General features: G+C 47.7%; 2 protein-coding genes across 10 annotated transcripts in view; one reads left to right on the top strand and one right to left on the bottom strand.

The window, feature by feature from the left end:
• The first annotated feature begins 573 nt into the window (after positions 1–573).
• On the top strand, positions 574–23,179 carry LOC309448282 (uncharacterized protein). 6 transcript variants are annotated; one of them, XR_014185770.1, is made up of 7 exons: positions 574–1,175; positions 6,156–6,214; positions 19,840–19,991; positions 20,961–21,013; positions 21,868–21,913; positions 22,046–22,154; positions 23,059–23,179. XR_014185770.1 is itself a non-coding variant. In XM_082069691.1 (6 exons), the coding sequence occupies exons 2-6, from the start codon at positions 6,189–6,191 to the stop codon at positions 22,066–22,068; spliced, it is 300 nt and encodes a 99-aa protein (XP_081925817.1). In that variant the 5' UTR covers positions 574–1,175; positions 6,156–6,188; the 3' UTR covers positions 22,069–22,279. The 6 variants fall into 6 exon arrangements, 2 of the variants coding, with proteins under 2 accessions (XP_081925817.1, XP_081925816.1); XR_014185771.1 differs by having other exon boundaries at positions 21,868–22,154; XM_082069691.1 differs by lacking the exon at positions 23,059–23,179 and having other exon boundaries at positions 22,046–22,279.
• The window catches only part of SKI (SKI proto-oncogene), an 83,388-nt gene continuing 79,799 nt past the window's right edge, over positions 22,423–26,011 (bottom strand). For 2 of the 4 annotated variants that reach the window (XM_082069683.1, XM_082069684.1), the window contains one exon: positions 22,423–24,709. In XM_082069683.1, the coding sequence (XP_081925809.1) occupies positions 24,524–24,709 (186 nt within the window). In that variant the 3' untranslated portion in view covers positions 22,423–24,523. The remainder of the gene's footprint in view (positions 24,710–26,011) is intronic. The other 2 variants (XR_014185768.1, XR_014185769.1) reach the window with 2 other exon arrangements.

Genomic DNA, 26,011 nt, shown 5'->3' with positions numbered 1-26,011 from the left:
TAATGAACTGGCGAGGCCCTGGGTGAGTCCTGACACGTGTGGGGCTGCTGCCCCCGGGCACGGGCAGGGCCGGGGGCTCCGGGGCAGCTGCGGGGCTGCGCTCATCCAGGGTGGGGGACACATTCCCGTCAGGGGCTGTGACACTGAGCTGCAAAGGCTTTCCTGGTTTTTCCCTTGCTGTAACTGCAAAGAGCTTTTGGGGGAGCTTGTTCTAGTTCTTCACAAAGCTGTTTGGGAACAGCCTCAGTCCCCTCCCCATATCTGCGCTCAAAGATGCGACTCGAGCTTGAAGCAAACACCGGTCCTACAGGGGAGACCTCGCCCCCCGCTTCTCCAGGCTCGGCTTTTTCCCGCACCCGTTTGTGCGGGGATTTAATGAATCAAAACCCCTGGGTTGGACCCGCCCGCTGTAAAACCACCGTGCGGTCGCCGCCCCGCCCCGCCCGCTGCGGGCGGGAGGAGCCGCTGGCCCGCCCCGGCCCCGGCCCCCCCGCCGCTCCCCCGCCCGGCTGCGGCCCAGCCGGCGGCGCCGCCCGCGCTCCGGGTGCCGGCGGGACCGCGGCTCCGGCCGCCCCGGCACCGGGGGAGGCGGGCGGGGCCACGGGACAAGCGGCGCCCGCCAGGGGGCGCCGCCGGGGCTCTTAAAGGGGCCGTCCCTCCGCGCTGCTGGCCCGGGCCGAGCCCCAGCGTGGGGCCCGGGGAAGGGGCAGCCGCGGCGGCAGCCGCTCCGCTCCTCCTCCCCGGCCTTGCCCTTGGCAGCAGCCCAGGCGCAGCGCGGGCCCCGCCGCTCCCCGGCCCAGCTGCGGGGCCGGGCTGTGCACGGCGCGGCCGCCATGTCGGGGGAGACGCGTCCGGAGCTGCGCGGGAGCCTCCGGCCACACGCCGCGTCTGCTGGGGGTTTCATCTGCTGAGGGGCCCGGAGGTGGAGGGACGATGGCAGCTGTGTGGGGAAACGGTGCATGGGAAGCTGCATGGAGAGAGAGCTGCCCGGGTTGAAGGCCCGTCCCTCAGCCGCGCTGGGTGCTCGGGTGAGGGAGGCCGAGGGCGAAGCACAGGACGCCCCTCAGGGAGCAGCGCGTGCCCAGCAGCCCCGGCCGCGCCCTGCACCGATGGGCCCGGCCCAGGACGCGCCTTCCCCTGCTCCTCAGGGCAGCTGAGGGAAGCGAGTCCAAGAGGTGAGGTTGGCTGGAAGTATTCTATTAGAATCTGCCCTTGGGTTGTTGTAGAGGAAGCACAATGTCCAGAGCAAGAAGGGAGCCCAGCAGGCTCCAGCCATGTGTATCTTCACCTCCAGCAGAGCTGGCCCGCGCACTCCAGGGTCAGGCGCACCCCTGAGGGCATCACACACCCCTCCAGAGGGGCAGGATCAGGCGCACCCCTGAGAGCATCACACACCCCTCCAGAGGGGCAGGATCAGGCGTACCCCTGAGAGCATCACACACCCCTCCAGAGGGGCAGGATCAGGCGCACCCCTGAGAGCATCACACACCCCTCCAGAGGGGCAGGATCAGGCGCACCCCTGAGAGCATCACACACCCCTCCAGAGGGGCAGGATCAGGTGTACCCCTGAGAGCATCACACACCCCTCCAGCGAGGCAGCGTCAGCCCTTCTGCTTCCTCACGGCCACAGCCCATCCCAGAGGAGCTCAGTGTGACCCGTGCAGCCAGAAGGGCTGAGGATCCTTCTGAGGATCCTCCAAAGGCTGAGGATCTGCCTTTGGAGGATCCAGCTGTTTTTTCTGTAGCGTGTCCTGCTGTTTGACGAGCCGTGTTTGGGTGACGCTGCGGGCAGGGGCTGCCGGCAGACCGCTTCCTGATGGGCGGTTCATCTCTCTTGAAATACAGCCTGCTCCTTCACTAAAGCTCAAGTTTTGTGAAACTTAGAGATGCGCTTTCAGTCCATGTTTCCTGAGAGTTTTATTGTTTCTTCCCTTGTTTTGCAGTTGTGGTTGATTGCTCCTCTACCTTTGGTTTTGTAATTATCATACATCTATCTCTTGAAGATGCCCAGAGTTGGTGATAAAATACTTTGCATTTAAATCTGACATAAATGTGCTGGAAGTTAAATAACAATCGGCAGTATTTCTCTTCAGAACGTTCTGAAGGGGGTTGCGTTGGTATCAGGTCTAAAATGCGTTCACTTCAGGTTTTTCACTTCCTTCTTTCCACCACCTCAGCTTTTAATGGTGGCTGTCAAATACACTACAAGCCAGACAAGGCATTTAGCAACCTAATTCTGCCATCCTTCTTTTTTTCTCTTGGCTTTCCTATAAGCATCAACAAATGCCTATACCGGTGGGTACCTCTGACATTTCCAAATTGCAATTTGACAGTGTCAGAAAGGTTCATGAATTATTAAAATGTCTCAGCATCACAGAGGTTGGAAAATGACTTATAATTTGACGAAACAGCACACACAGAAAAAGAAAACCCCACCCAGGCATTCCCAAATCAAGAGAGCACCTTTAAAACTTGCATTTGAATTCGCTTTAAAGGCTTGAATAAGAGAGCTGCGTGAGTCACCGTGTCTCTCTAGAACAGGAAGGCTGGCGGAGGCATGTCAGCACAGTGCGAAATACCAGCTGAAATGACTGGGCTGGAGAAGTGGGAGGACTGATATTAGTCACACGCTGTTGCACAGTTCAGAAGATGAAGGCAGAAGGAATTACCGGACAGGCATATGCCACTTGGCCCAACCTTTAAAAACATGTATCTTGACTTCAGATCTCACCATTCTTTCTTCAGAATGCCTCTGTTTGCCTTGCATTGTGAGCGAGATTCGTTATCTTGGCCGCGCAGAGACCAGCTGACTGTTCTTGAGCAGAGATGTTAGAAAGATGGTCAAGTTCACCACGCAGTATCAGCAGCTCACATCCGTGACCATTCTGCTCAAGCCTTTTGTTCCTTGTCCCACCGGACAAGCACAGGAGCTGTCACAGCTCCATGAGCGTTAGTGCGGAGGATGAGGATTGTGTGGGAGGCACCAAGATCATGGAGGGATCTTTGATATGATTTCCTGCCCTGCCGCGAGCGATTCTGCGTGAGCTGTCTGCACAGTAGCACATTCCCTTTATCTTGGGCCCAGCACCATCACCTTTCTTGGCATTTACAATATGATGCAGAGTTGCCGTACCTTGCAGAGAAACAGACTGCGTTTTTCCACAATACACAGGCCACGAACTGGGGTCGAAGCGCTACATCAGGCTTTGTGATTGCAGTAGTAACAAAAGTGAGTTTGGTTCAAGAAAAGGGGTTTGTACTTAGATAAAATCATCAATAAATACAAATAACTGTTTGCTGGTCAGGCCCTGTGCTTGGGCCTGTCGAAGTGTGCAGGATACAGCCCTTTTACGTAGCTGAATTTTTAACAGAAGGTGTTTCATTAAATAGCCTGGATCTTGTCTCTGTTCTATGCTGCTTTATCTCTCTGCAGCACATCTGATAAGATTATATATCACATTTAACCAAGCCAAAAATAAAACGTGCAACAGACCTTCCTGGCTGCCTGTGAGTGTCTCGAGTGGTAACTTCCACCAGCCCTGGGACCCACCGGGGTTTGTTCTTGCCAGACTGCAGCCTGTCTGCCGTGTGCAAATATTTCCTTAATAACAGTCCTCAAGAAATATTTTAGGTGTCAGATATAATACCTTTTCCTTTAAAAAAATCATGATAATTTTCTCTGATTTTCTGACAAATTCTGAAATGAATTATTGGAATTGTAGCGTTCCTCTGCCCTAGCTGGATAGCTGGAAAGTGTCTTAACAGCTGTCAAGAATTCTCAAGTGAGTCAAACGCAGCGCTAAAGCTTATGAAAGTTTATATGAGTGAGCTGCACTGGCTGATGTTATTAAATCATTTCATGCGGTAGAACATCCAGACTAGTTTACCCCTCCCTCTGGATAACATGCTCTGTAGGCTGGCCACAGCTTTTTTATGGCATCTATTGAAATCTCCTTCCCAGAACTATTATTTCAAGGATAAGGGCAATAGCAGGCAAAGAAAAAAAGACCCTCTTGCCTTTCATGGTCAAACTTGGCTTTCCGAGTGCATTTGTTTGCTTTTTTGATTTATTTTCTTTTGATCAGAACCATCTGACCCTTGTGTTCTAAGGAACATTCTTTGCAGTGTTGAGTCCGCCCATGATAACATCAGTTCTGCAACGGGCAGCGAGAGGAGCAGGCGGACGCACACTGAACGAACCTGCCTTCTCGGCCGCAGAATCCACACCTGGGGCGGATCAGCCGTGTCCTTGGTCCCCAGACAGGGGGTAAAACTCCAGGTTGCAAAGTTATTGATTCCTTCAATTTGACAGAGATTTCTTACATGTGCAAAATACAGTTTTCTTCCACGAGCCTTTCCTCTTAGTGTTTGGAATGGCCGCTTTCTTGCTCGGTTTGAAATGCATTTTCCTCTCCTCTGCACGAAAAATATTCCCAGCCTCTCCATTCCACCTGCTGCTTTTAAAGGCAAAACCAAAAATACTGGACGCTGAGAGAAGTGCACCCAGCAGCAAAAGAACAACGCGCGGAGGAGTCAGACGGAGCACGGCCGGGCCAGGCACCGTTTGGTGTTCCTAGATCTCCGCTGTCAGAGCAGGACACACTACATCAATTTCTCACGCAGGGATCGTCACCTTGCGTAACTGTTTTCTGTTGTTCTAACATGTATGGGTTCGCACATAACCCAAGGCTTTAGTAGTATTATGTACGATTATTTGAAATCATGGCCCACGTGTCCAAAAGAAGACTAGCAGGAATAAAAAAGCAATAGATGTTTTTTTCCTTTCCGTTTCCTTGATGGTTCATGGTTTGGCGAAGACCTTGCTATTTTTTCCCTTGAGTTGCTACCACACAGCTTTTTACGTTGACCTCTTTGGAACTGTTCTTTGATGTCTGGGCTATTTAAGCCAAAATTCTGTTCACTTTTTCCTGGCGGCAGCTACTTCACAGCGACCACATTAATTAAAATTTGTGCTTGTCTCTGCCTCCCTTTTATTTCTTGCGTTAGCCCAACCGTACTATCGCAGTACGGCCATAGGGACGGGCAGGATGGATTCGGAGATGCGAAGAACAAAGTACCACCCTGGGAGCGTCACTTCAAGCCTTATGGCGCGTCTGTGCCCTTATATGGGCGCTTGGTTTGTAACAGCAACATCTGCCATATTGAACAGATTGGAGAAATTAGTATTTTCTCCTCTAGATGGTACAAACACAAATAGCTGTCGGAATTGTCCAAGTCATTTGCTATCAGTCTGACGCATGAACTGAGAAGTTCTTTGTGCTAGAAGATAGTAAGAGATGGAAAGGTGGGGAGCATTCTGCCGCCCTCATATCCCACTGCCAAACCTTTCAAAATCCTCATTGGATCTTTTTTAATCTCTTTTTCTACTGTTTCTTATTAAGATCCTGCTTAATACAAGCATTATTTCAGTGCCTCAAGTGGGTGACCCATGGAAATCTGCAAGCAATCTACAAAGTTACTTTTAGAACAAAATCCGGATGACACTTAACCGAAAATCCATGTGCAATGAAGTCTTAGGGCCTTGCTGGAGTGTCTGGCACGGAGTCCTGGGGTTGTTCTGTAATTCTCAAATAAGGATTTTGTTTTCACATCCTTGAGTTGGATTTAGAAGCTGGTAAAAATGAGGACACCATGTTACCACTGTTCTGGGTTTTGTTTGTTTGTTTCTTCCCAGGCAGGGAAAGCAAAGTTCCCTGGTGGAACAGGTATCCTCCGGTTTCACTAGTGAGTGTGGGATGAGACAGCTAAAGCAGACGTGTAGAACCTTGTCACCGAAATGGATGGGAGTATGTCCCAAGATACTTGGCAGCTGCTCTGCTCCTTTATTAATGATATTGCACAATTAGCTATAACATAAATATTTGCCATTAAATGCATTGCTAAGGATAGTATGTTTAATTTTCCCCATTTTACTGACTGAGGAAGTTACAGTGTAGAGAAAGGAAGTGATTATTCACAGAGCCTGGGGAGGAAATTGAGTCCAGAATTCTGTATAATAGACCATGTAGACAAGTAACATGCCCTAAAATAAGCGTTACATTTCAGATATGCCTGTGTTGCTCTGCATTCCACAGAAATAAAGTATCTGTTTCTCTTCATGTTAACCAACGATCCCTCTTTCTCTTTTTTTCCAGCTCACGTCTCGGAGCCAGGAGGTGAGAACACAGATGGCTCGTGTCCAGCGGAATTTTTGGTAAGTCAATTAAATTTTGGACTTGGACAGGAGGAGTGTGATGGGCGATCCTGCTGGAAGGCTGTACTTTCTGGTCAATTAGTTGCAGTGGAGCAGGAAGTGTCCAGCTGTTGGGTGTCACTACTAACATGCTTGTGGCAACAGGTGAATCGTGGCGTTGGACAGGCTGGTGGGGAGGGCTCAGCGCCCGCAAGGAAGGTGCGGAGCAGGAAACAGTGTCGGTGGAGCCGAGAATGCAGAAACTGCTCTATCTTCTCTGTGACTTCAGATCTCAGCCCAGCTCTTTGAAACTGTGACTGTCAGTGCTCAGCAGAGGAGTCATAATGTGTTTCCACAAGTGTTATTTGTCCCTGTTGATGTCCTTGTGCAAAACACAAACCTGAGAACAGCTCTGCTCTGAGCGGCTCAATGAATTTGGGCTCCTCTGGAAGCTCTTGCCTGTGCGGGGCCCTCACGCAGCACGGACACGCTGAACCGGGTGCTGACAGGTCTCTTGTTGCGCACAGTTTGTGTCTTTTTGCTTATCTGCTGTGGGTAAACTCAGTGGTCCTGATGTTGTTCTTGTCAGACTGATCCTGCCGGGGATGGTCATTCCCTGAGGTCGGGGAGCTGCCTGCACCTCGTGGCCTCCAGAGCTCAGTCCACTGAATTCAAGGACTGTGCCGTTAACTGTTCTGGAATCAGGAGGCTGCTGTAGTTAAATCTGAGGAGGGAATCCCCATATTCACTCATTCTTTCACACCAGGGGTACTCAAGCAGGCAGCATCAGCTGCAGAGCGTTGGTTAAAAAGACGATTTCCCATCGGCTGTAAATCAGGATTGCCATGGTCAGTTGAAGTCAGCAAATGGGCTGGTTGGAAGGGGAGGAGGAGGACGGCCTGCGGGGTCTTGCAGCTGTTTTCACATCCCCTCTCAAATAGAATTTCTTCAATTAATAGCAAGGATTTTATTCAGGAAACCTGATTTCTTCCAAGTTTGCACAAATGCTTTTTTTTTTTTGGCCCGGGACATGTTGTAAGTTGCATTACTGCACATTATTTTATTCCTTTTTTACTCTCTCTATGGAACTGCAAAAGTGACAGCGCTTTAAATGGAAAGATTTGCAGCAAGCCATCAGTCATTGTGGATGGAGGATGTATCTCCTGGTTTAGTCTTGCTTGTGCTTCCATAAATCAGCATAGCTAAAATATTTGTGGTTGTCTGTAGGAGATTTATGCAGGTGGGAGATTAGAGTCAGTCTGTCATTTCTGTGGGGGAAGTGAGCTGGAGCGGGCTGGGGAATGCTGGCTTGCAGGAAGGAAGGATTTATAGTAATGTCAGTGGATATTTAGGGGTTCCATAGAGACAATTGGCAAAACCCCTGTGTGTGCGCATCTCTGATGCTGTTTCCCTGCATCATTTTTCAGTTGCTCTGTTTAGAGGGCCGTTGTATGGGAGTGTTCCGTTCCTCAGACCTGCCTGCAGGCTTGGTTTTCCTTTTGTTTTCCTTAGGTCCAAAATGTTCTATATATGGGTAATACCTTCTTTTTGCTGGCATCCGCCTATCTTGCAAACTGGCCGTGAGTCCTCTAGGCCTCTACCAGTTAATCTTCACTGTGCAGTCCCAGGCAAAGGCCGGGACTAAGCTGTTTGAAGCTCATCGGTATAGCTTCCCTTTTGCCTCACTACTGCTGAGCTCAGCCCTGTTCCTAAGTGCGTGCTCTCTTAGGCGAGGTTCAGCAGCAGCTGCCGGGTCCCCAGACCATCTCAGTACATTTTGGGAAGCTTAAAAAAAAGTGCTGCATAAATACGGTACCCAAATGTTCTCAAGCCTGTCATGTATTCTATTAATCGTTAAGTAAAAATAATTTCCAGGGAGGTGTGTGATATGAAGGGACAGAGACGCTGCTCTTAAGTTAGATTTTCTTTCTTTTAGGAAGCGGTGCCGACTGCAGGGCTCGTTTCTGCCACCACAAAGCCTGTGGTTGTTTTGCGTGGCTCTTTGCTCGGCAGGTGGTGTCCCAGTAGCTCAGCTTTATTCTAGTGAGCGTCTGGCACTGGTCGGCTGGGTCCATGCTGGTAAAACGAAGGATGTTCCCAGGAATGTTCCTCAAACGTGAACACTCTCCTGTACCACTGAAGTGCCGGAGTGTCTCTTGGCAGCGTTTTGGCCCATGCCAGCAAGTCTTTTTCTAAACTGTTCCCAGGTATGGCTTGAAGTTGGAGACCGTTCCCAATAAGTAGTTTATGTGCAGTGTCCGTGTTTCAGAGACTGAAGAGAGAGTTTTGATCTAGGCGTGAGCCATTCTGTGTCAGCTGCACTCGGCGTTTGGGAACATTCCTGCACACTTTGAATTTACTAGTGTAAGTGTCTGTTACACTAAGTTAAAATCCACCTGCCCCTGCCTTTTTGTTTTCCATGCCATCCTTACTTTTAAAGAATGTGATAGTACCGCTGAACGTATTTCAGGAGGTTGTTTACATGGTGTTTATTTTAAGTTGTACTCCATTGGGTGTCTTTCTAGCTGATTCTGTGTTCAGTAATTTCCTTTGATCAGGCAGGAATTCTTATGGTGATTTAAACGGGTGTTCCCAGGCATGAACTTTATGCAGCAGTGTGTGTGAATATGTAATACACTTTTGAACCATGTTAATGATTTTGTGATGTGCTGGCTGTAAAGGAAGATCAAAGATGTACTTTTTTAGAGCTATGATCATCGGTAGTAGGAAGTTCCCACCCACAAACTACTACAGTTTGAATCTAACCTACAAACAGTGTCTTAGGTTCACCTTTTTGCTTGTTTGAGGGTCCAGGAAAGGCAGGGTAGTGGCTAACGTGAAATTCAGGCACCTGTATGTTCGGAAAATGAACACGTGAAGTAGGTGTGGGTTCAATATATAGATTGCAGGTGTGGTTTTTTGTATGTGTTCATCAGGAACTAACAGTTACTCTGTATCTTCATTTTACCATTGTTTGAATGTATTACTCTGATTATAAATAGCTAGATTTAAAGATAATATAAGATATATTTTTAATATATATAGCATATAATAAATAAGATGATGATTAAGATTTGTGTGCTTACACATTCTGAATAATTCAGAATTTGTTTGATTTGTCAATATGAATTAAAATGAGGGTTGACTCCGTACTAGTTTCTGGTACAATCTTAACCCTCTAACAAAGAAGTGGTAATAAATGGGCTCGAGTGGTTGAGGTGAATGGGAGCATCTGGTGCGTTTAGCACAGAGGATGTACCAGGAACGGGGTGAAGCTGGGGGCGGCATGTGTGGCTGGGAGCTGAAAGCAGTGAGGGCTCCAGTGCTGGGAGCCGTGCACGGGGGGGTGGATTCTCCTACCCCAGCGCAAGCAGCTTCCCAGCTCCTTTAAAGAAGACATCAGGCAGATGCCAGTTTACTGGTTCCCATGGTGACTGTTACTCTGATGTGCAGATGCTGTGACCTCAGTGATCACCTGAGGACTAGTATCAATAAAACTGGTAGAGCCAGGTTGCACTGTTGGCACCGAGACCTGCAGCAGCGAGGAGCCAGAGCGGCTCATCTGGCATTTCATACACGATACCCCAGCCGCTAACTCAGCCCGTGGTCGGAGGGTGGTTGTCCCCAGGGTCACCTCACACAGCACTTTCCTACCCGCTCACCGCAGAGTGACGGGCGTTAGCAGTTGGAAAATCTGCAGCCCTGAACATTGACGCGAGTCCCAGTTGCCTCAGGGGGCTCCAAATCCAGCCCACAGAGCAGAACTTCAGAAGTCGGAGCTTCCATAACAAAATCACAGAGCTTGTAAAAGAAAATTTCCCAGGCTTATTTGAAACCAAGTTTTTGCATTGTTTGAGATGAAACGCTTATCAAGGTTTACAAGCCTTCCAGGTAAATTTTACCCATGTGTCGGGGGAATTCCCTGCAGGGGGCGGTGATAAATGTTGATGAAAGAGCTATAATGTAATTGTGAAAGCATGAGAAACCATAGAGGGTTTTTCAGATGAATTTTCAGGTTCATTCACAGCTTGGCTGAAGAGCAGCTGTGGGAAACAAACCTCCTGAGAACTGAAACCACTGAGTCTAGCTCAGAGTTGCAATTCTTCTGTAAGGCTGGGAATTCAGGCATTTCAGCGTCGGGGAAATGAAACTGGCCAGCGCCGTGTTTCAGTAGGTGAGAAGCAGCCCTTTCTGTTTGGACTTCGTTACAGGGAAGTTGTCAAGATACAGGAAGAAGAAAGAGGTTTTAAAAATTTCCTTTAGCCCTGACGTGTCTGAGAAGGGAAATACTTCTGTGAAAAACTTCAGAACTAATCATCAGTGGCTTAATTTAGAGAGACATGGAGCATTATTTCACGTTCTTTTCCTGCGTCACAGCCGAATTGCATCCCGGTAGAAGGGTCCATATGAGGAGCATTCAGAGCTTCGGGTTTTTGTTGGAATAAACGCAGTGTCCCTGTTCGCAGACTGAGTCGGGTGTTTTTCTAAGGGACGTTTCGCCAGAGCAGCTCGCGGGTTTGCTGTGTGCGGCTTCCCGAGCACAGGGCACAGTCTCCTGCAGTGTCAGGAACCGTCGCGTTATGGGTCACAGTGTCCGCTCTCGCCATTTGTGTGGGGGACAACATGAAATACAGAGCATGCTTTCCTTATGGTGCTTCCCTTGATTACCTAAGTTTACAGATTAATTTGTTCCAACAACTCATGAAGAATTAATGTGGAACAGACAGTTTTTTTTAAAAGTATATTATAAATTTGATTGCACTTCAAAATCAGTGCCAGTAGGATCCAGATTTTCAGACTCGTAAGTGCTTTGCTGTCCCATGATTTAAATTGGAACGAGACACCTCTACAGCTTTTGAAAGTCTGTGACTTTATCTTTTAATTGCCACGATAATAAAGGGGTGGGATTTTTTAAGCCTGCCTGGTGTTGTGATAACCTCATCTTCTGGTGTCCACCCTACAAGACCTTCCCGGCTTTTATCTCTAAAGCACCAAGTTCTTTGAATGAATTTTCATTTGTTCTCAGCCAGATAAGCAGGATCCTTGTAATATCCACTTGCTACACTGGCTTCATTGACGCATGCAGCCTGCGTGGTGAAGTCTTTATCAGATTAGTGCTTATCAGACCGCACAACTGCCGCCTGGACGCTCTCGTGGATCTCCAGGGTTACGTTAAAGACTCGTCTGCCCTGTGGGTCAACACCGTCTCCATCCAGGACAGCGTTTCAGCAAACGCTTAAGCAAGCGAATAGTCCCGTTTAGTGGTAGTGCCCTTACTCTTTGGCTTTGTTAAGAATATACTTAAACATTTACTCGGATAAGAGCTGGAGGTTGGCTGATTTATATAAGTATGTATCTGTACAGGAGCAGCAAGGATGTAATTGTCAGGGTGGAAATGGGTTTTGATGTTGCATACTTAAACGTGAGAAGTGTGCACCTATCGCAGGTGGTGGTGTTGGAGGAGCAAGTATCAGTTTTCCCAGTAGTAACACAAGTGGTTTTGAATCATGAAAAATATTGGCAGAGGAAAACGTGCTGAGGAAAGTGCTGTAGTGCAGGCGCACTGTGCTGTGAACTCCAACCAGATCAGACGTACTGCGGGAAGTTCGCTTGTGTAGTGGGTAACTGAAACATGGCAAAAGTGCACGTGATTTGCATTCACGCTGAGGAACAAAAATCCACAGGAAAACCCGATCAATGGGCAGAGTGTTGCCAGGACAAAGTAATGTTGCTTTTAAGGAACAGAGACAGTTAATATTTCGGAAGGCTCTTGTAGAGGTGACACCCGTGTTCAGCGCTAACACGGCCTGTGCAGGTAGCACTCGAGGCGTAAAGATAGTGAAAGGAATGCTAGGTCACCGTTGTCTCGCCCTCCGACTGAACTGCTCGGTGTGTCTGCAGTCACGGGGGTGACGGGGCTGGCACCCAGCAGCGGTGGGTCCTTGCGGTGAGCTCGCGCAGAGCTGACAGACACTCGGCTACGCCAGGGGAGCATTTCACCGCAGGATTTTTGCGATTTGTAATTGAGTTTGCTCTGGGAAAGAGAAAAAGGCCCATGAACGTTGGCAATGGTTGTAGGTCCTGTCCTGTGACAGCGAGTCAAACCCGTGCCTTGGCGATTCCTGCCAGATGCTTTAGGGCTTTGGGTCCCCACAACTTTGGCTGCTTGCGAGAGATAAAACCAGGTCTTTGGCTGAACGGGAGGAGAACTGTGTTGTTTTTTCCAGAAGCATTTCCCTGGATCGAGTACCTTGCTTCATGGCTGATGGGAGCACAAGTGTCACACAGATAAAGGTCGTTATATGTAGTAATGACTTAGACTGAGTTTCAATTCATATGTATTTCGTAAATGATTAATAGCTGCTTTAGTAAATAATTGTTAACCCTAGCCTGTGTAGTACCCTGACCTGTAAAACGTTTATAACGTCTGTGAATGGTTTATTGCCTCCATATAGACTGCTTATAGATGGAAACTTAGTACGACGTGCGGCTACGCGCAGGAACGGACGAGAGGACGAGCTGTTTGGCCTCCGTTGTTGGGATCCACTGGATTCTCACGGCGTGGGGGGATGTGAGACCCTCTGTAGCTTTGTGAGCAGAGGCAGAAAATCATCCCCCTTTGCACTTGAGCTGTTTATTGTACGTTAGCTGGAATTTGTCAGAGCCCTTTGGTCTCTGATGCATATGGGATTTGTCTTGAGAATACAGATAAGACGGTATTACGATGACTGGCAGAAAACGGGGCGCCGCTGGCTGCTGGTGCTGGGCGGTGCGGTGCGTCGCCAGCGCTCGCCTGGGCGGTGTTGGGAGGGTCGGATCCTTCCGTTCTCCAGACGCTTGGTTTGACATCACCCTGCGTCAGAAATGCCGTGGGGCTGGGGCCGAACCTCACGCTCAGTTCCATCCTCCAGGTTCTGCCCGAAGGTAAATAATCAGCAATGTACCAAAATATAAGTAACAAAAATCACAAATGTCTTTCAGTAGAATTGTGATAAACACGTTTTCCTTTATTTTCTTTTTCATTTAATGATGCTTTTGTGTCTGGTTTGAATCACCCGTGTTTCCTCTGTTTGGATTGGCTTCTGGTGTGAAGTTTAGCAGCTGTACCTATTTTGTGTGTGTTCTCTCTCACTGCTGCAGGATGTGAAATTGCAGCTTTTTTGTGTGGCAGACGGTTCCTGGTGTGACTCCGTTAGCCAGAACCACTGCGGTGGCAAGCAGACAGAAATCTGTGCTGTTATTACCTGAACTACGGAGCCTCTGCCACCCCTGCCCAGCCCCTCCAAGGTGCCGTTGTGTTCAGTGAAATCTGAGTTAACCCCCGCGTCCTGGCCTTTGCGTTCATTTCTCATAGGCCGTTTTCCTTCCACATGCCCATTCACGAGGCTAAAATAACATAAATATAACATAAGCACATCAAAACCGAAATGAACACATGATACGATCATGTGAAGACCACGGTAGTTTGGCCCTGGAAGTGATTCCCTGAGGCAAATAAAAAAGCCTATGGAAGGACATCATAAACAAAAATACGAGGAGTGGCATAGAATCATAGAACGGTTTGTGTTGGAAGTTTAAAGATTGTCTAGTTCAAACGCGAAATATGTTTTTCCTCACGTTGCTGTCAGGGTTGTGATGGTGGAAGAGAAGCAGACGGACTGTCGCTTCCTGGTCCAAAGGTGAAATCTGACCGCGGTGATAATGTGTTTTGAAAAAGTGAAGCCAGTTGGAAGTAATGGGTAAGGCTCGGTAGCCTTTGCTCCGTTCTGATTCATGCCCGAAACTCCACTTTGAATTTCACGTGATTCTGGAAGGAAGTGCTGCTCTAAGACCTGTGCTGCGGGTCTCTGGTACAGGGGCTGTCTTGAGGGCTTCGCACATGGTTTTCGGTTTTGCTGTTAACATATGTATAATCTACAATACTGTGTCTACTTATGTTCTAACAAAATGGGCTCTGAGATCAGTCTGAAGTAGAAGGGCAACCAACCTCTCTGGAAAACTCAAAAATTGGGACCTGAATTGTTGGAGGGTGTAGGAATTCTTAGCTTCTCGGGCATTTCCCGAGCGATTGGGTACAAAGCGTTGTCGGGTTTCCTTTGGTTTGTTGTTCTGCGTGTTGCCCCCTCCCCAACCACCTTCTCTGTCTCCCGGGAGCCTGTGGGAGCTCCCACGGGTGTCCTGTGCTGCGTGACATGCGCAGGAGGGTCTGTGAGACACAGCTGCCAGTATGATCTAATGTCTGCTTTTACTGCTTTGTTTGTGTCTGATAAATACCTGGGTTGTTGTGCTGCTGAGTCTTTGGAGAGCGGAGACCAGGAGGGGAGGGTTGTGAGCAATCCTGTGCCTTATTCTGCCTTTTTGTGTGTGTGCAGTTTATTTAGCACCTCTGCAAGATTTACCATGATGTCTCTAAATCTTAGCACACTGCTCAGGGAGGCAGGATGTCAGAAAGGTGTCTGCTAAACAGATGTTCCAGTGTTTATAAGCTGCTGGGAAAGTGTGCATCATTCTGAATTAATGTGGAAGCAGCTGCAGCTCTGGAAGCTTTAGTTTCCTGAATAAATACTTTGGACATCTATTCCTCTTTGGCAGTTGTGACTGCGGTGATCTAAAGATACATGTCAAGTGTAGTTTACAGTAATAGACAACAACTTTTATTAAACCAACTGATAACATTAGAAAACCAGATTCTCTTCCAGGCAGTTAAGCGCTTCTTTGGGTCCAGTGGTACTTCTTCAGCTATCGCGCCCGGCTAGTGAGCGTTCATAACCAGGAGGAACCTCCTCTGTTGGAGGCTGCTGATGCTCGAGTACATTTTGGGGCATTTTCTTACTCGTTTAGCTCACAAAATTGTTGATGGTACAAAATCCAGAAACTTACAGTCAAATAAATACTTAACACATTGTCAAAACTGCCTGAAATGAGGTTAGTGAGAATGAATGTGTATAAATCCCAACCTGATTTTTCTTTTTGGAAGGAAACCATTAGCACCTGGCAGCAGTGGGTCAGGACAGTCTGCTGTCAGGATTCTCTTTCCCTGGTAGTGAGGGGGTGTTACGTGCTTTACTAATGGTGATGTGCATCCCATTGCTGCAGGATCACCATGAGATACCAGGAGTTAGAGCTGCAAGGCTGAACAACGGGGTCATCCAGCAGGTTATGGGAGGAGGGGGGTTTGTTTCGGATGTTCACTTTCTGGCTTGTAACTTGAGGCACTTCAGGCAGCTGATTTTTGAGAAAATCCGAGTGGCTGAAGCTCTTATGTTGGATAGCCCAAGTTAGCACCTGTCTTTATTTATATATATATATAAATACAAATTGAAAGGGGAATTCTGACCAAGACCATGCTAGGAGATTGGAAAATCCAAACCAGAACTGGAGCCTCTCCCTTGAGCTCCCACAAGCGTTAGGAGGCTGGAATGGAAATGGCAGCGAGCGGAGCTGCTTTGCTGGGTGTCGGTGCCGAGTTCGGGCACCCCCGGCACGCGGACACGTCCTCTTGGGGGTGTAACTCAGGCTCTTTCATCATCTGATCTCTGGCGCGGTTCATTCTCCTCCCATGTAGCTGGCTATCTATCATACATGGTGGAGAAATTGCTATGACAAAATGCTAAAAGCTCTTACTCTGGGCTGTTTTTAATCTCTTGTAGGTGAAAGATCAGAACACATTTTTGGAAGGTTTATGTGTCGTGCCGCTGTGCTGTGCTGGCGAGGATAAATGGGGGTTGGCAAACTACAGGGCACGAGTTTGAAACCATTGACCTCTGGCGTTAGGAGTCATCACAACCCTATGTTATCACATTTACGTTCGGGAGTTAAAGGCTTTGCTCCGAGGGAATCTCATATGCGCCCAGCAGAGGTACAGAGCAGCTCTTACTCAGTCTTTAAGCTTTGTTGTGGTGATCAGTAGTTAAATCTCCTCTCAAGCCATTGTGGATTTTAGTGCAGAATATTTGTAAGCAGTCTTTAAGTCTTCGGGTTGTTTGTGCAGAATAACTCATCTCTGTTTCTTGCAAAGGATGCGGCTACTCAATGCCAGTTCGACCTGAGCAGACTGGTCATTTTTTGGTAATCCTTCAGTAGTCCAGTCCTTCAAACTGCTTCCCAGCTCTGGGATAACTGCGTCCATTTCTGAAACAAAAGCCCCGATAAAGAAAAGAAGACTTTGGGATGCATGAAATGCTGTTTTCAAATCAAATATCCACCGTGGTGCTCTGCTGAACTAAGCCCCAAGTTTCTGCAGCGTATCATAATGCAGGAGAATAACAGAGGGGGCTGGCTGGATGCAGCTGCTCCTCCGCCTGCGCCGCACACACGAGCTCAGACACCAGCGAGGCTTTTATAGGGTTTCATTGCTGGCTGGAGTGTTTTCGGGCATGTGTAGCTGACCAACTGACCCTGCGGTTCAGATACGGGCTCTGTGCCATGCCCAGTGCTGTTTGCCGTGTTTATAATGCAATGCATGCTTCCTAAATTATACATCATTATGAGGGGCACATAACCAATTAGTATATGGATTTGTTCTGCATGTGCAAATCTTTTCTTGGGCTAAGGAAGTGTCATACAGACACTTGGCTGAAGAAGAAAAGAAAACAGTTTAATCTTAAATTGTAATTGTCATCCTCTGGCTAATGATAAGCAATTTTATGGCCTGCCTATCAGCTGTAATTAAGCAGTAAGACACAACAAGGTGTATGTTACAGGGAGATAACACAGCGCTTGAGAGCCAGTGACCTGCAAAGCACTTTATCTACCAGTTGCACAGGTTCGTACATGTGTGGTAGCAAATCCTCTGTCTCCTCTTCCCCCACTTCCATTCTGCTTTTCAAAATGCAAAATTGTAAAGAGTTTTCATATTACTTGTTGTGCCGTGTGATTTTTAAAAAGTCCGCCCTTTTTATATTCGTCAGCTTTGCACACACAACAAGGGGGTATGAGACATTCGGGGTTATCGCCGCTGGTTCTGGGAAATGCGTGTGTCAACAAGGTGCTGACAGCTCGGCCAGGCGAGTGAGCTGAGGTGAAGTGGCCCATCCACTGTCCTTTAGCCAGTAATTGCTGGAACAGAACATGTACTTTTTGATTCCCCCACGTTTTGCTGATGTTACCCATCCACGTACAGAACCTCTAACCTAACAGCACCAGTTCCAGTTGTGAACCGTGTCCGCTTGTGGTCCTAATGTGTTGGTCCACGTTGTTTTTCTTTCTTTATTTCGGTGTAGCCAAAAGCACCCCATTGCTCACCACATCCCGGATTTTGCATGCAGAGGATCGTAGAGGAAGCAGCTGGATACAGACAAGGTACAATACCCGCACACTTCAGAGGCAGGACTAGTGAAACCATTGCTTAAAAATGATGCATATAATGAATCTTTTGGGTTGCTTAACAGCATGAAATTCTCAGGGTTCCAGATTAAGGAGCTGACTCAGCAGACAACAAATAAAAGTCAGATCCAAGAAGATGAGCCAGAAAAGCCGCCGGTGTTGTGGAGCCCCATTCGACTCCACCAGCTCGGCACAGAGATCTGCGGAAACTCTTTTCCCTCCCAAACGAACGTGTGTGGGAATTTGCATTGCAGTCAGGTACGCTTAGAGTGCGCATAAGCCATCTCATAAAAATTCCTCTGGAGTGTATGTCATACAGCTGTGTTTTATTATATTTGTGCTCTCTTCCTCCTGACAGTGCCTTTATAACTGGATTACTCACATATCATCATTAACTCTGACACTCCTGGGTTTTACTGCCTCCCTGGTTCCTATCACCTTCTGCAAGCTTTATCCCCTCCTTGCAGATGTGCCAAGATGTGTTTCTTTAATACCTTTTCAGCAAACGAATGTGGGAGCAGATAGAAAGAATGGTTTGGATACCATGGGCAGTGACAAGTGCTCTCAGAACTTCTACTGAAAATCCTGATCAAGGCTCCGCTCTGCTCGGGGTGCGTTGTTCTCTCTTTGCTCCGTTCGTTATAAACCAGGGGCGCTGCTCACGGGCTGGGCTGCAGCGCTGGGCTGGGCTTTAGTCCTGGCTTGGGTAGTTGGCGGCCGTTTCTATCAGGTGTGCTCCATACAAGCGTTGAATTTATTGTGTATATACCATGTTCAGAGTGAGCAGCTCTAAGGCTCTTGTGCTGGCTTGTGGTGGGTGTTTCTGTGGTTGTTTTTCTTTTTTGTGTGTGTTTATTTAATTTTGTTTTTGGGTGGTTTTGTTTGTTTGTTTTTCCATAGGCCATTGAATAAGACATGAAGACTTTTTACTTGAGGCCTCAGGAGATGAGGTTGCATTTCAGTCTCCAGCAGCTCGACTGAGCTCGGCTCAGTTCAGCTCACTTTGCTGTTGAATTTTAACTCGTCGCTCTTCGTCGCTCCCGTTGGCTGGAAGCTCTTTGGGGGCGGGCGGTAGAGACCTGAGCGCGAGGGGCTGGGGCCTCTGTTAGACTTTGGAACTATTTCTGCTTTGTGAAGTTAAGTTGAACTTGAGGGTGTTTGAGGTTTGTTTGCGTGTTTTGCTTTTGTGTGTTTGTTTTTGCAGCGCGGGTCGGGTACCCGAGGGCTCCCGGGGCGGCCGAGGAGGGGCCGTCCGGGAACGGGGACGGTGCCCGACGGGCCGGCTGGATTCCGTGTGGGGGCCAAACCCCTCAGGGCAGCATCACCCACTCCAGACAGAGACCAGAGCAAACACGGTTTGATCCCGAGTCTTCTGCAAAGTGCGGACGTGCCGTGTCCGGCCTGCGCGGCGCTGGGCCCGGCGCCGTCCTGCCGGTAACGGCAAAGATGTGACACAGCCACGGGCTGGAGGCTTTTCTGTCTTGTCTTTATCTCCTTCCACAATAATAAGACGTGTTCGTTTATCAGTGTAGTGGTAGTAGCATCTGCATCTATGTGAATTGGGATTATTTTACTATGTGAATTTGGATTATTTTACTGATTTGCAGTAGAATGGTAAGAAGTTTTTTCTCATGTTCCTAATTGAAGGAATTCTGCTATTTCAAGTTAAGAAAATGAGCTGGTGAATTCGTAAGAGCTGGGAGTGTGACTCCTGCCCCTTGTGATATGGGAACATCTTCCTTTCTTTATAAAGCTATTTTGCTTCAAAATGGGCTCTTTTCCAAAGCTACTAAAAAGTAAAGAGAATGTGAATGCGACGTGCTGACAAACACAGCGGGTCTTCCTGAGCTCGCTGGCTCTCTGGGCTCTGCAGCCCTATTCCTTGTGTACGAAATGTGCGGACCAAAGTTACTGAAGTGAGTGTGTCAGAAAGCGTAAAAGATTCTGTTACTTTAAGTGCAGAGAAGACTCATGAGCAGAGGAAACGGGGTGGAGGCAGCGGCGCAGCCCGCGTGCCCACTGGTGACATCCAGGTGGTGGAAATGGGCCCGAACCCAGCGCCCGGCACCGGGACCGACTCACACTGAGCTGAGAGGGGGCTGGGGCTGCTTTTTTAAGCTATTTGCTCACTCTCTGGCTTTTCCACTGTTTTACAAGGGCATGTTAAGAGATGTACCAGAGCTGTGGAAATTCTGCAGCCATTTCTCAGAAAAACCAGCAGAGAATTGCTTTAACATATGTTTCCATCTTCTGCTTTTTGCATTTCCCCCCTTGCGTTTTTCTTTTGCTTTGACCCGGTACAAACTCCTGTATGCTCACAGTTCTGATTCAACAGGTCGTACCGGGTTGGTGGAATTTCCCCCCGACGCGCCGCGCGGCGTTTCCAGCCCCATTCCCCCTCTGGCCGGTGTCACCTGGGAAGGAGCCGGGCAGGGGCGGCTCTGGCCCCTGGATGTGCCTCAGCACAGTGAAGGTGAGAAGGCAAAATGTGGGGGCTGCAGGGCAGGAAATCAGAGCTGCCCTCCAACAGCCGAGGGGGTTTAATGCTGCTTGCGTGGTGCTTTAGATACACGTGCGAGCTGGGCAATCACTGCACGGCACACACGGTCAGGGATGGCTCTGGGCGCCTGTGTTGAGCTCAAACAGCTGAAGTCCCGGCTGCTCCAGGAGGTACCTGGTGCATCTTCCACCACCCGCACAGACCCTGCGGCTCCGTCTGGACAATGGGCCGCGGCTGCAGCACAGAAACCTCAACAAACAGCCCGTATAGAGATTGTTTTTTTCTGGACAAACAATTTTATTTTAGGTAATGCGTCTATACACTGTACATTCAGTCACTGTGGTATATAAGCATAGCTATTTTCATACATAATCTCATAAAGTCCTTTATTTTACAATATTATCTGCTTCAAGGGGAGGGGGCGTGGAAAAGGGGGTGGAAAAGGACTATCAGGGTACACAGCGAAATAGATAAATATGCCAAGCTTTTTTCTTATTTTTTTTTTAAATCAGGCATTTATAAACAAGAAAGCATACATTACTTACAGAAAAATAGTTCTAGAATAGTAGAGTAAGTCATAATATTGTCATTAGCAGCAGCATAGGAGAGACCAGGATAACAAAAATGTGCTGAAATGCTATTGGCTATTATAAATGTAAAGATTTATTTTTTCTTCAATTGAAAAAAATGTCATTTCTGTGAGTTCTTTTGATTAAAAAAACAAAAACAAAAAACCCCCAAAAACTAAAAAAACCCCAAACCAACAAAAAAAACCTCCTTTGTAAAACACGTGGACTGAGGAGAGGGCAGAACGGGGAACCAGCCTCTGGTAGTGAAATACTTTACAGTGAAAATCAGGACAAGTGGAACGCGGCGGGTGGAGAAAAAGGTTTAAACCCCGTTGAAAACTTGCAAAAAGGTTTTGTTTTGTTTTTCCTACAGACAGCAAAGGTTCTCGGTTAAAAACACAACTCGGAAAACAAGACACCGACCAGGTAAGAAAGAGTCTTGAAAAAGTAAACACCATATACACGTATTATACAACAGTGTAAAAGGAAAACAAGTATTTACATGTTGACTTTACTTTTAACTTTTTTTTTTTTTTTACATTGGCTAGTTCTGTTTGAAAAGCAGAATATTATGTATACTAGTTAGCTGCTCATAGATATGAATGTTATTGCTGTTGGTTTTTTTCCCTTCGTTAAGTCTTCTTTCAGTAATAGAAACAATGAATAATTAAACTGAATATACAAGTATTAAGTAATATATTTGTAAGTAGAGGGAGAGTCAACAGCCTGTAGAAACACCTCTTCTCCCTTCCAGCTTCTTAAAGGAAACTAAAGAGCCCACGGAACGCAAAGCTGCGAGTTCCCGGGTCCGGGGGGACGGTGGGGGGGACGCAGGGGAATGCGGGTCCAGCAGCGGCACCGGCCACGGAAACCACACAGAGATGACACGCAGAACGCAGCGCCCACGCTGCTCTGCGCATCGCCGGTGCGCAGCCCCGCGCCACAGTCAGCGCCTCTGGGGCCGTCCGCTGGCGATTTCATAATTAATTACATTCATGGGAATTCAGCGTTAGAAATAAATGACATATTCTGCAGAAATAATTAGGGTTTTATTGTTAAAATGCCTTTAGGAAAGACAAAACAATTTAAGCTGGACTCCTCTCCTGTGGAGGGACTGTTTGTTCCCAGTCTTGCACCTGACTGAATCGCACTGATTTTAAACCCTAATTGACAGCAACGTTTTCACCAGCATGTGTTCACTCCCCAGGATCAAATACTATCGAGTTTTGACCTCAAATAATAGAGTGAGGCTCATCTGTCATGTTTCCTCTCATTTCTAGATTTACCGTAATGCGGCAGAAGAAACGGTGGGTTTGGAGCAACAGTGTGAGTTCAGTTTTGAGTCGGGTCTGTCGCCAGCCCGGCCCCGGCGGCACAGCTGGCGCTGTGTGACAGGACTGTTTGCTGGCCATAAGCCGAGTTATTGGGCTATTTTTTTCCTTTGAAAAAAAAATGCAGATTTCATTAATTCTGGAGGATAAAAGCATCATATGCAGAGAAGAAATGGTGCCAGTGAATCCGTGCGATTCCCCAGACACGGGAAGGTAAAACGGCGGTGCGGGTGCAGGTAAGCGGCCGCTTTTTGTGTAAAATAACAGGTGGACGTTTTGCCACTTTTGTGGAGTCCAAGGGGAGAGACACGAGCAGAGATCAGGGAGAAGCCCCAGCAGCCCCGTTTCCATTGCTGAGGCTGCTGGGTGGGAAGGCGCCTGTTCTCTGTGTGATTTCTTTGGGCGGTGAAGCACGCGGGACGGCCGCAACGCACACCCAGCAACTACAGCTACAATTATTTAGTTTCCCTTGAAGAAATAAGTGAATAACAGCTCTGGAAATCATAAGGCTGAGAACATCTTTATGCATACTGCATAACAAAATAAACCCTTTACATAAGACAGTAATAATGCCCATTAATGAATATATGTATGGCAGAGATTTTAATTCCATGCATATGATTTAATAATCACAGAAAAAAAAAAACATACAAAGAAAAAAAAAAAAAATAAAACCTGCTTAAGCATAATGAAAATTCCTTTTGCATTGCACTTGAGGAGACGGGCACGAGCCCACTGACTGCGCAACTGGTTCTTGCTCCCAACACTTGGACATTGTCCCAGTAATTCTACTCCTTTCGTATTTATTCTTGGTTTTTTTTTTGTACCTAAAACATATATATGAACTTCTCCGTTAATGCTCACAGTTATTATAATGGCTATTATAATGGTTTCAAGCAAACAGCTCTTGTTTAAAAAAACAAAACAACTCTCTAATGTACTGTAAGTAAATACGATAATTTTGGGATTGGAAGCCGCTTTCTCTCTACTGGGAAGTAATTTTTAATCTTACATAGTTTGCACTAATGTCCAAAAGCAAATGAAGATGACTGGAAATGCGTTTCTTTGTTGAGAATAACTTCTGTGTGTGACGATGCAGAGGTGGGGTGGGTGATTTTTTTTCTCCTTTTGTTCTTTAAGGTAAAACAAAGTGTCAGCGTCGCCTCTAGAAGCTGCTGAGAGGAAAACTGAGCTGGAAGGCACATCTGCAGCCCCAGGTCGCGTCTTCACTCGCCGCCGATGAGCTCGAGTGGGTCCGAGGGGACAGTTCCCGGGGAGAATCTCCGTGGAATCAAACGCAGAGTAAGAATCTGACAAAGTGCGGTTTAAAACAAAACTACCCCCACCGATCAGGCCGGGCGCCGCGCGCCGCGCTCCTACCCAGGGCTGCGGCTGGCATCCCAAAATTAAAGTTATTTCTGTTGTTCAAAACCAAAAATGTATTTTTTAAAAAAATATGTAGGCCTATTCACAGCAGCAAAAATGTTTTTCTCTTCCGTAGCATCCAACACGGCGACGCTGCGCTCCCTCGTGCACGGAGATCCCCACCGCCGTCCATCGCACAAGCAGGTGAATACTGAATTAGTGGTAAAATGGTGCAACAAAGATGAGTTTTCCAGAAAACCGAAAGCTGAAGTAAAGATTTCAGAATGACTTCCAAACGCACGTGTCTTCTGCTTTATTTCTCAACACACTCAACCGATCACCCATTTCCTCCTTTATTTCCAGCTTTCCTTTCCTTTCCTGAAGTGCTCTTGGCTGGAGTGAGTCTCTTGAACGCACCAATTCATGGAGACGGCTCTAGAAAAGGTGGCGATTCGCAAACCCTGAATCTGTAAGGCCGGGTTTATCTTCCCAAAGCATTGATCCTCCCACCCCCCCGCGCGGTCCCGCATCTTCCCTTCTCCTCCGGTTGGGACGGAAATGACGACAATTCTCCCAAGGACAAAATCAACTTTGCAAAGCACTCAATCCTCATCCAGCCCCGCGACGGGATGAAAACTGCGCTGGCTTCCTCGACGGCTGCAAAACTGCTCACGAAATGGCATCGTCACCACAGGGTTCTGTGTCGAGAATCCCAAAGCCTATAACAAGTCATTAAAAATTGTGCATCGAAGGGTTTTTTGTTGTTTGTTTGTTTTGCTTTTAAAGGTTCGTTATAAAAATCTTGTTAATTTTTTAATAACAAGTCTGTGTAATGAATTATTTTAAATAGCTTATAAGAAAAGTGTATTTGTTTTTAAAATGCAGACTGTTCAGCAGAAGGGCCGCGGCAGCGCTGCCGGCTGCGCCGATGGGAGTTGGACGCCGCCGCTCGCTCCGAGTTTGCCAGTAGAAAATTTGCTGTGGACTTAAAAGTATTTCGTTTACAAACACTTTGTGTTCTATAGGCACAGTAAGATGTTGTGCTATATGGACTGGGAAAAATAAGAGGCGTAATTCAGTGCTTCTGTTACAAAGAGTAACGTTTGCCTTCCAATTAATGAGAATCCGTATTCATAGATGCGTGTGCCGAGACACAACTACTCACACATGCACTTACACACGTACCCACGCGTCCCCCTCACTGCGCGCGTCCGTCAGTCCGTCCGCTGCGGGAAGCGGGTCAGTTCTCGGCCTTGCTCGTCGTGCTCTCGCCGCCTTTGCTGCTGGGTTTAGGCCACAGTTGCTCCTGCAGTTCCTTGACCACCTTCTCCAGGTGCTCCCGCGCCTCGCGCTCGTGCAGCAGATCCGCCCGCAGCTGCTCCCTGTCGGCCTCCGCGTGCTGCAGCTTCACCTGCAGGTCCTCGATCTGCGCAGAAACGTGTTCAGAAACATCGTAAACCATCTAAAAATACTTCAGTTCCACTGTGGTTGTTGTAGACTCTAACACAGGCATTAACGTAGACATTTAACACGTGAGAAGAGCAATAGAACCACGTACATCCAGACGCAGCATTAGCAGAGGTGAGGAAGGAATTCCCTTTTCCCTACAGGACTGGACAATTACACACGTGCATGAACGGGTTTGCTTTGACATTCTTAAGTATTTCTGGTGGCTTAAGTTCCAGAAAGGAGGGTGAAAAAACAGAATAGTTAGGAGCACCTTAGTGTGCTGGAACTCCAATCACTGCACTTCTTAAACCATTAATTACTATAATTTTTTAGGCAGACAGGAATCCGGATTGGATCTCAGTGTCAGGATAAGGAAAGAAGTATAAACCACACTGAGAGTCAATAGGAATTGAGCATCTAAAACTTTAAGCTTCCACAAAGACACTTACAACCCTGAATGTGTTGTCTTACTCCTCTCCTGCTTGTCTGATGCCATTTCTCTCAGAATAAGCCCGTCTAGAGAATTGTGGTTTCCTCAAAAATAAGTGACTAACACAGTGTGACAAACTTCCTGCGTGCACGCCAAATTCGAGAGAAAAGGATGTATAGCTTAATTTTCATTTTTTTTACATAAGTCATATCATGTCTTGTAAAACTCAGACTTTGAAGCTACTTAAGGCATTTTTCTATGGAGTGCGGTGCAGGAGCCTCGGCCGGGTCGCTGCACAGAGCGGGAGGACATTTACCAGGAGGCTGAAAATCCAGTGTCAGAACGTCCCTGCCCATCGCGCAGCGAGGGCGGCGCAGCTGCGGGTGCGCGAACCCTTTGCTGCGCGCGGCCTCTGCTTTTATCGGCACTTGCTGCTGCCTTGTTGTTTTCGGAGTGGAAGTGAAGCGGCGGCACCGCCCGAGCGGCCGCGCTGCGTCTGCTTGTGTTTAGTCTGGACACCTCTTATCAGTGAGACATCCTGTGATGCGAGAGAGGAACCCACATCATTTCCCGCTCTGGTCTCCGGGTTAGACGCGCTCAGAGCGCTGCGGCAGCACCACTCCCCTTCCCGGTATTGAGAGCCCGGGCTCTGAAGAATTTCTGATTGCTATTGCTTGTTCTTTTCCTTCCCTCCCCTCCCTTAAAGGCGCTCACACCGAGTATCTGCAGCTCGTGCTTTAGGCCTAACACCAGGTTTGTGAGGCGCGTGTGTTCAGCAACACGCGCGGCAGAATATTTGCTACAGTAAACACAGTCCAGGAGCGTTCCCTGCAACACTCACTCAGGCTC

This window comes from Streptopelia decaocto (assembly GCF_964273445.1).
Source record: "Streptopelia decaocto genome assembly, chromosome: 20".
NCBI classification, from domain to species: Eukaryota; Metazoa; Chordata; class Aves; order Columbiformes; family Columbidae; genus Streptopelia; species Streptopelia decaocto.
This window is presented reverse-complemented; position numbering and strand designations above follow the sequence as displayed.

Excerpts from the sequence above, each read along its gene's own strand:
- LOC309448282 (XM_082069690.1), top strand. The coding sequence starts at position 6,189 with ATGGCTCGTGTCCAGCGGAATTTTTG. Across the intron at positions 6,215-19,839 it reads CGTGTCCAGCGGAATTTTTG|TTCTGATTCAACAGGTCGTA; the intron begins GTAAGTCAATTA and ends GTATGCTCACAG. Across the intron at positions 21,014-21,867 it reads GAAAACAAGACACCGACCAG|ATTTACCGTAATGCGGCAGA; the intron begins GTAAGAAAGAGT and ends TCTCATTTCTAG.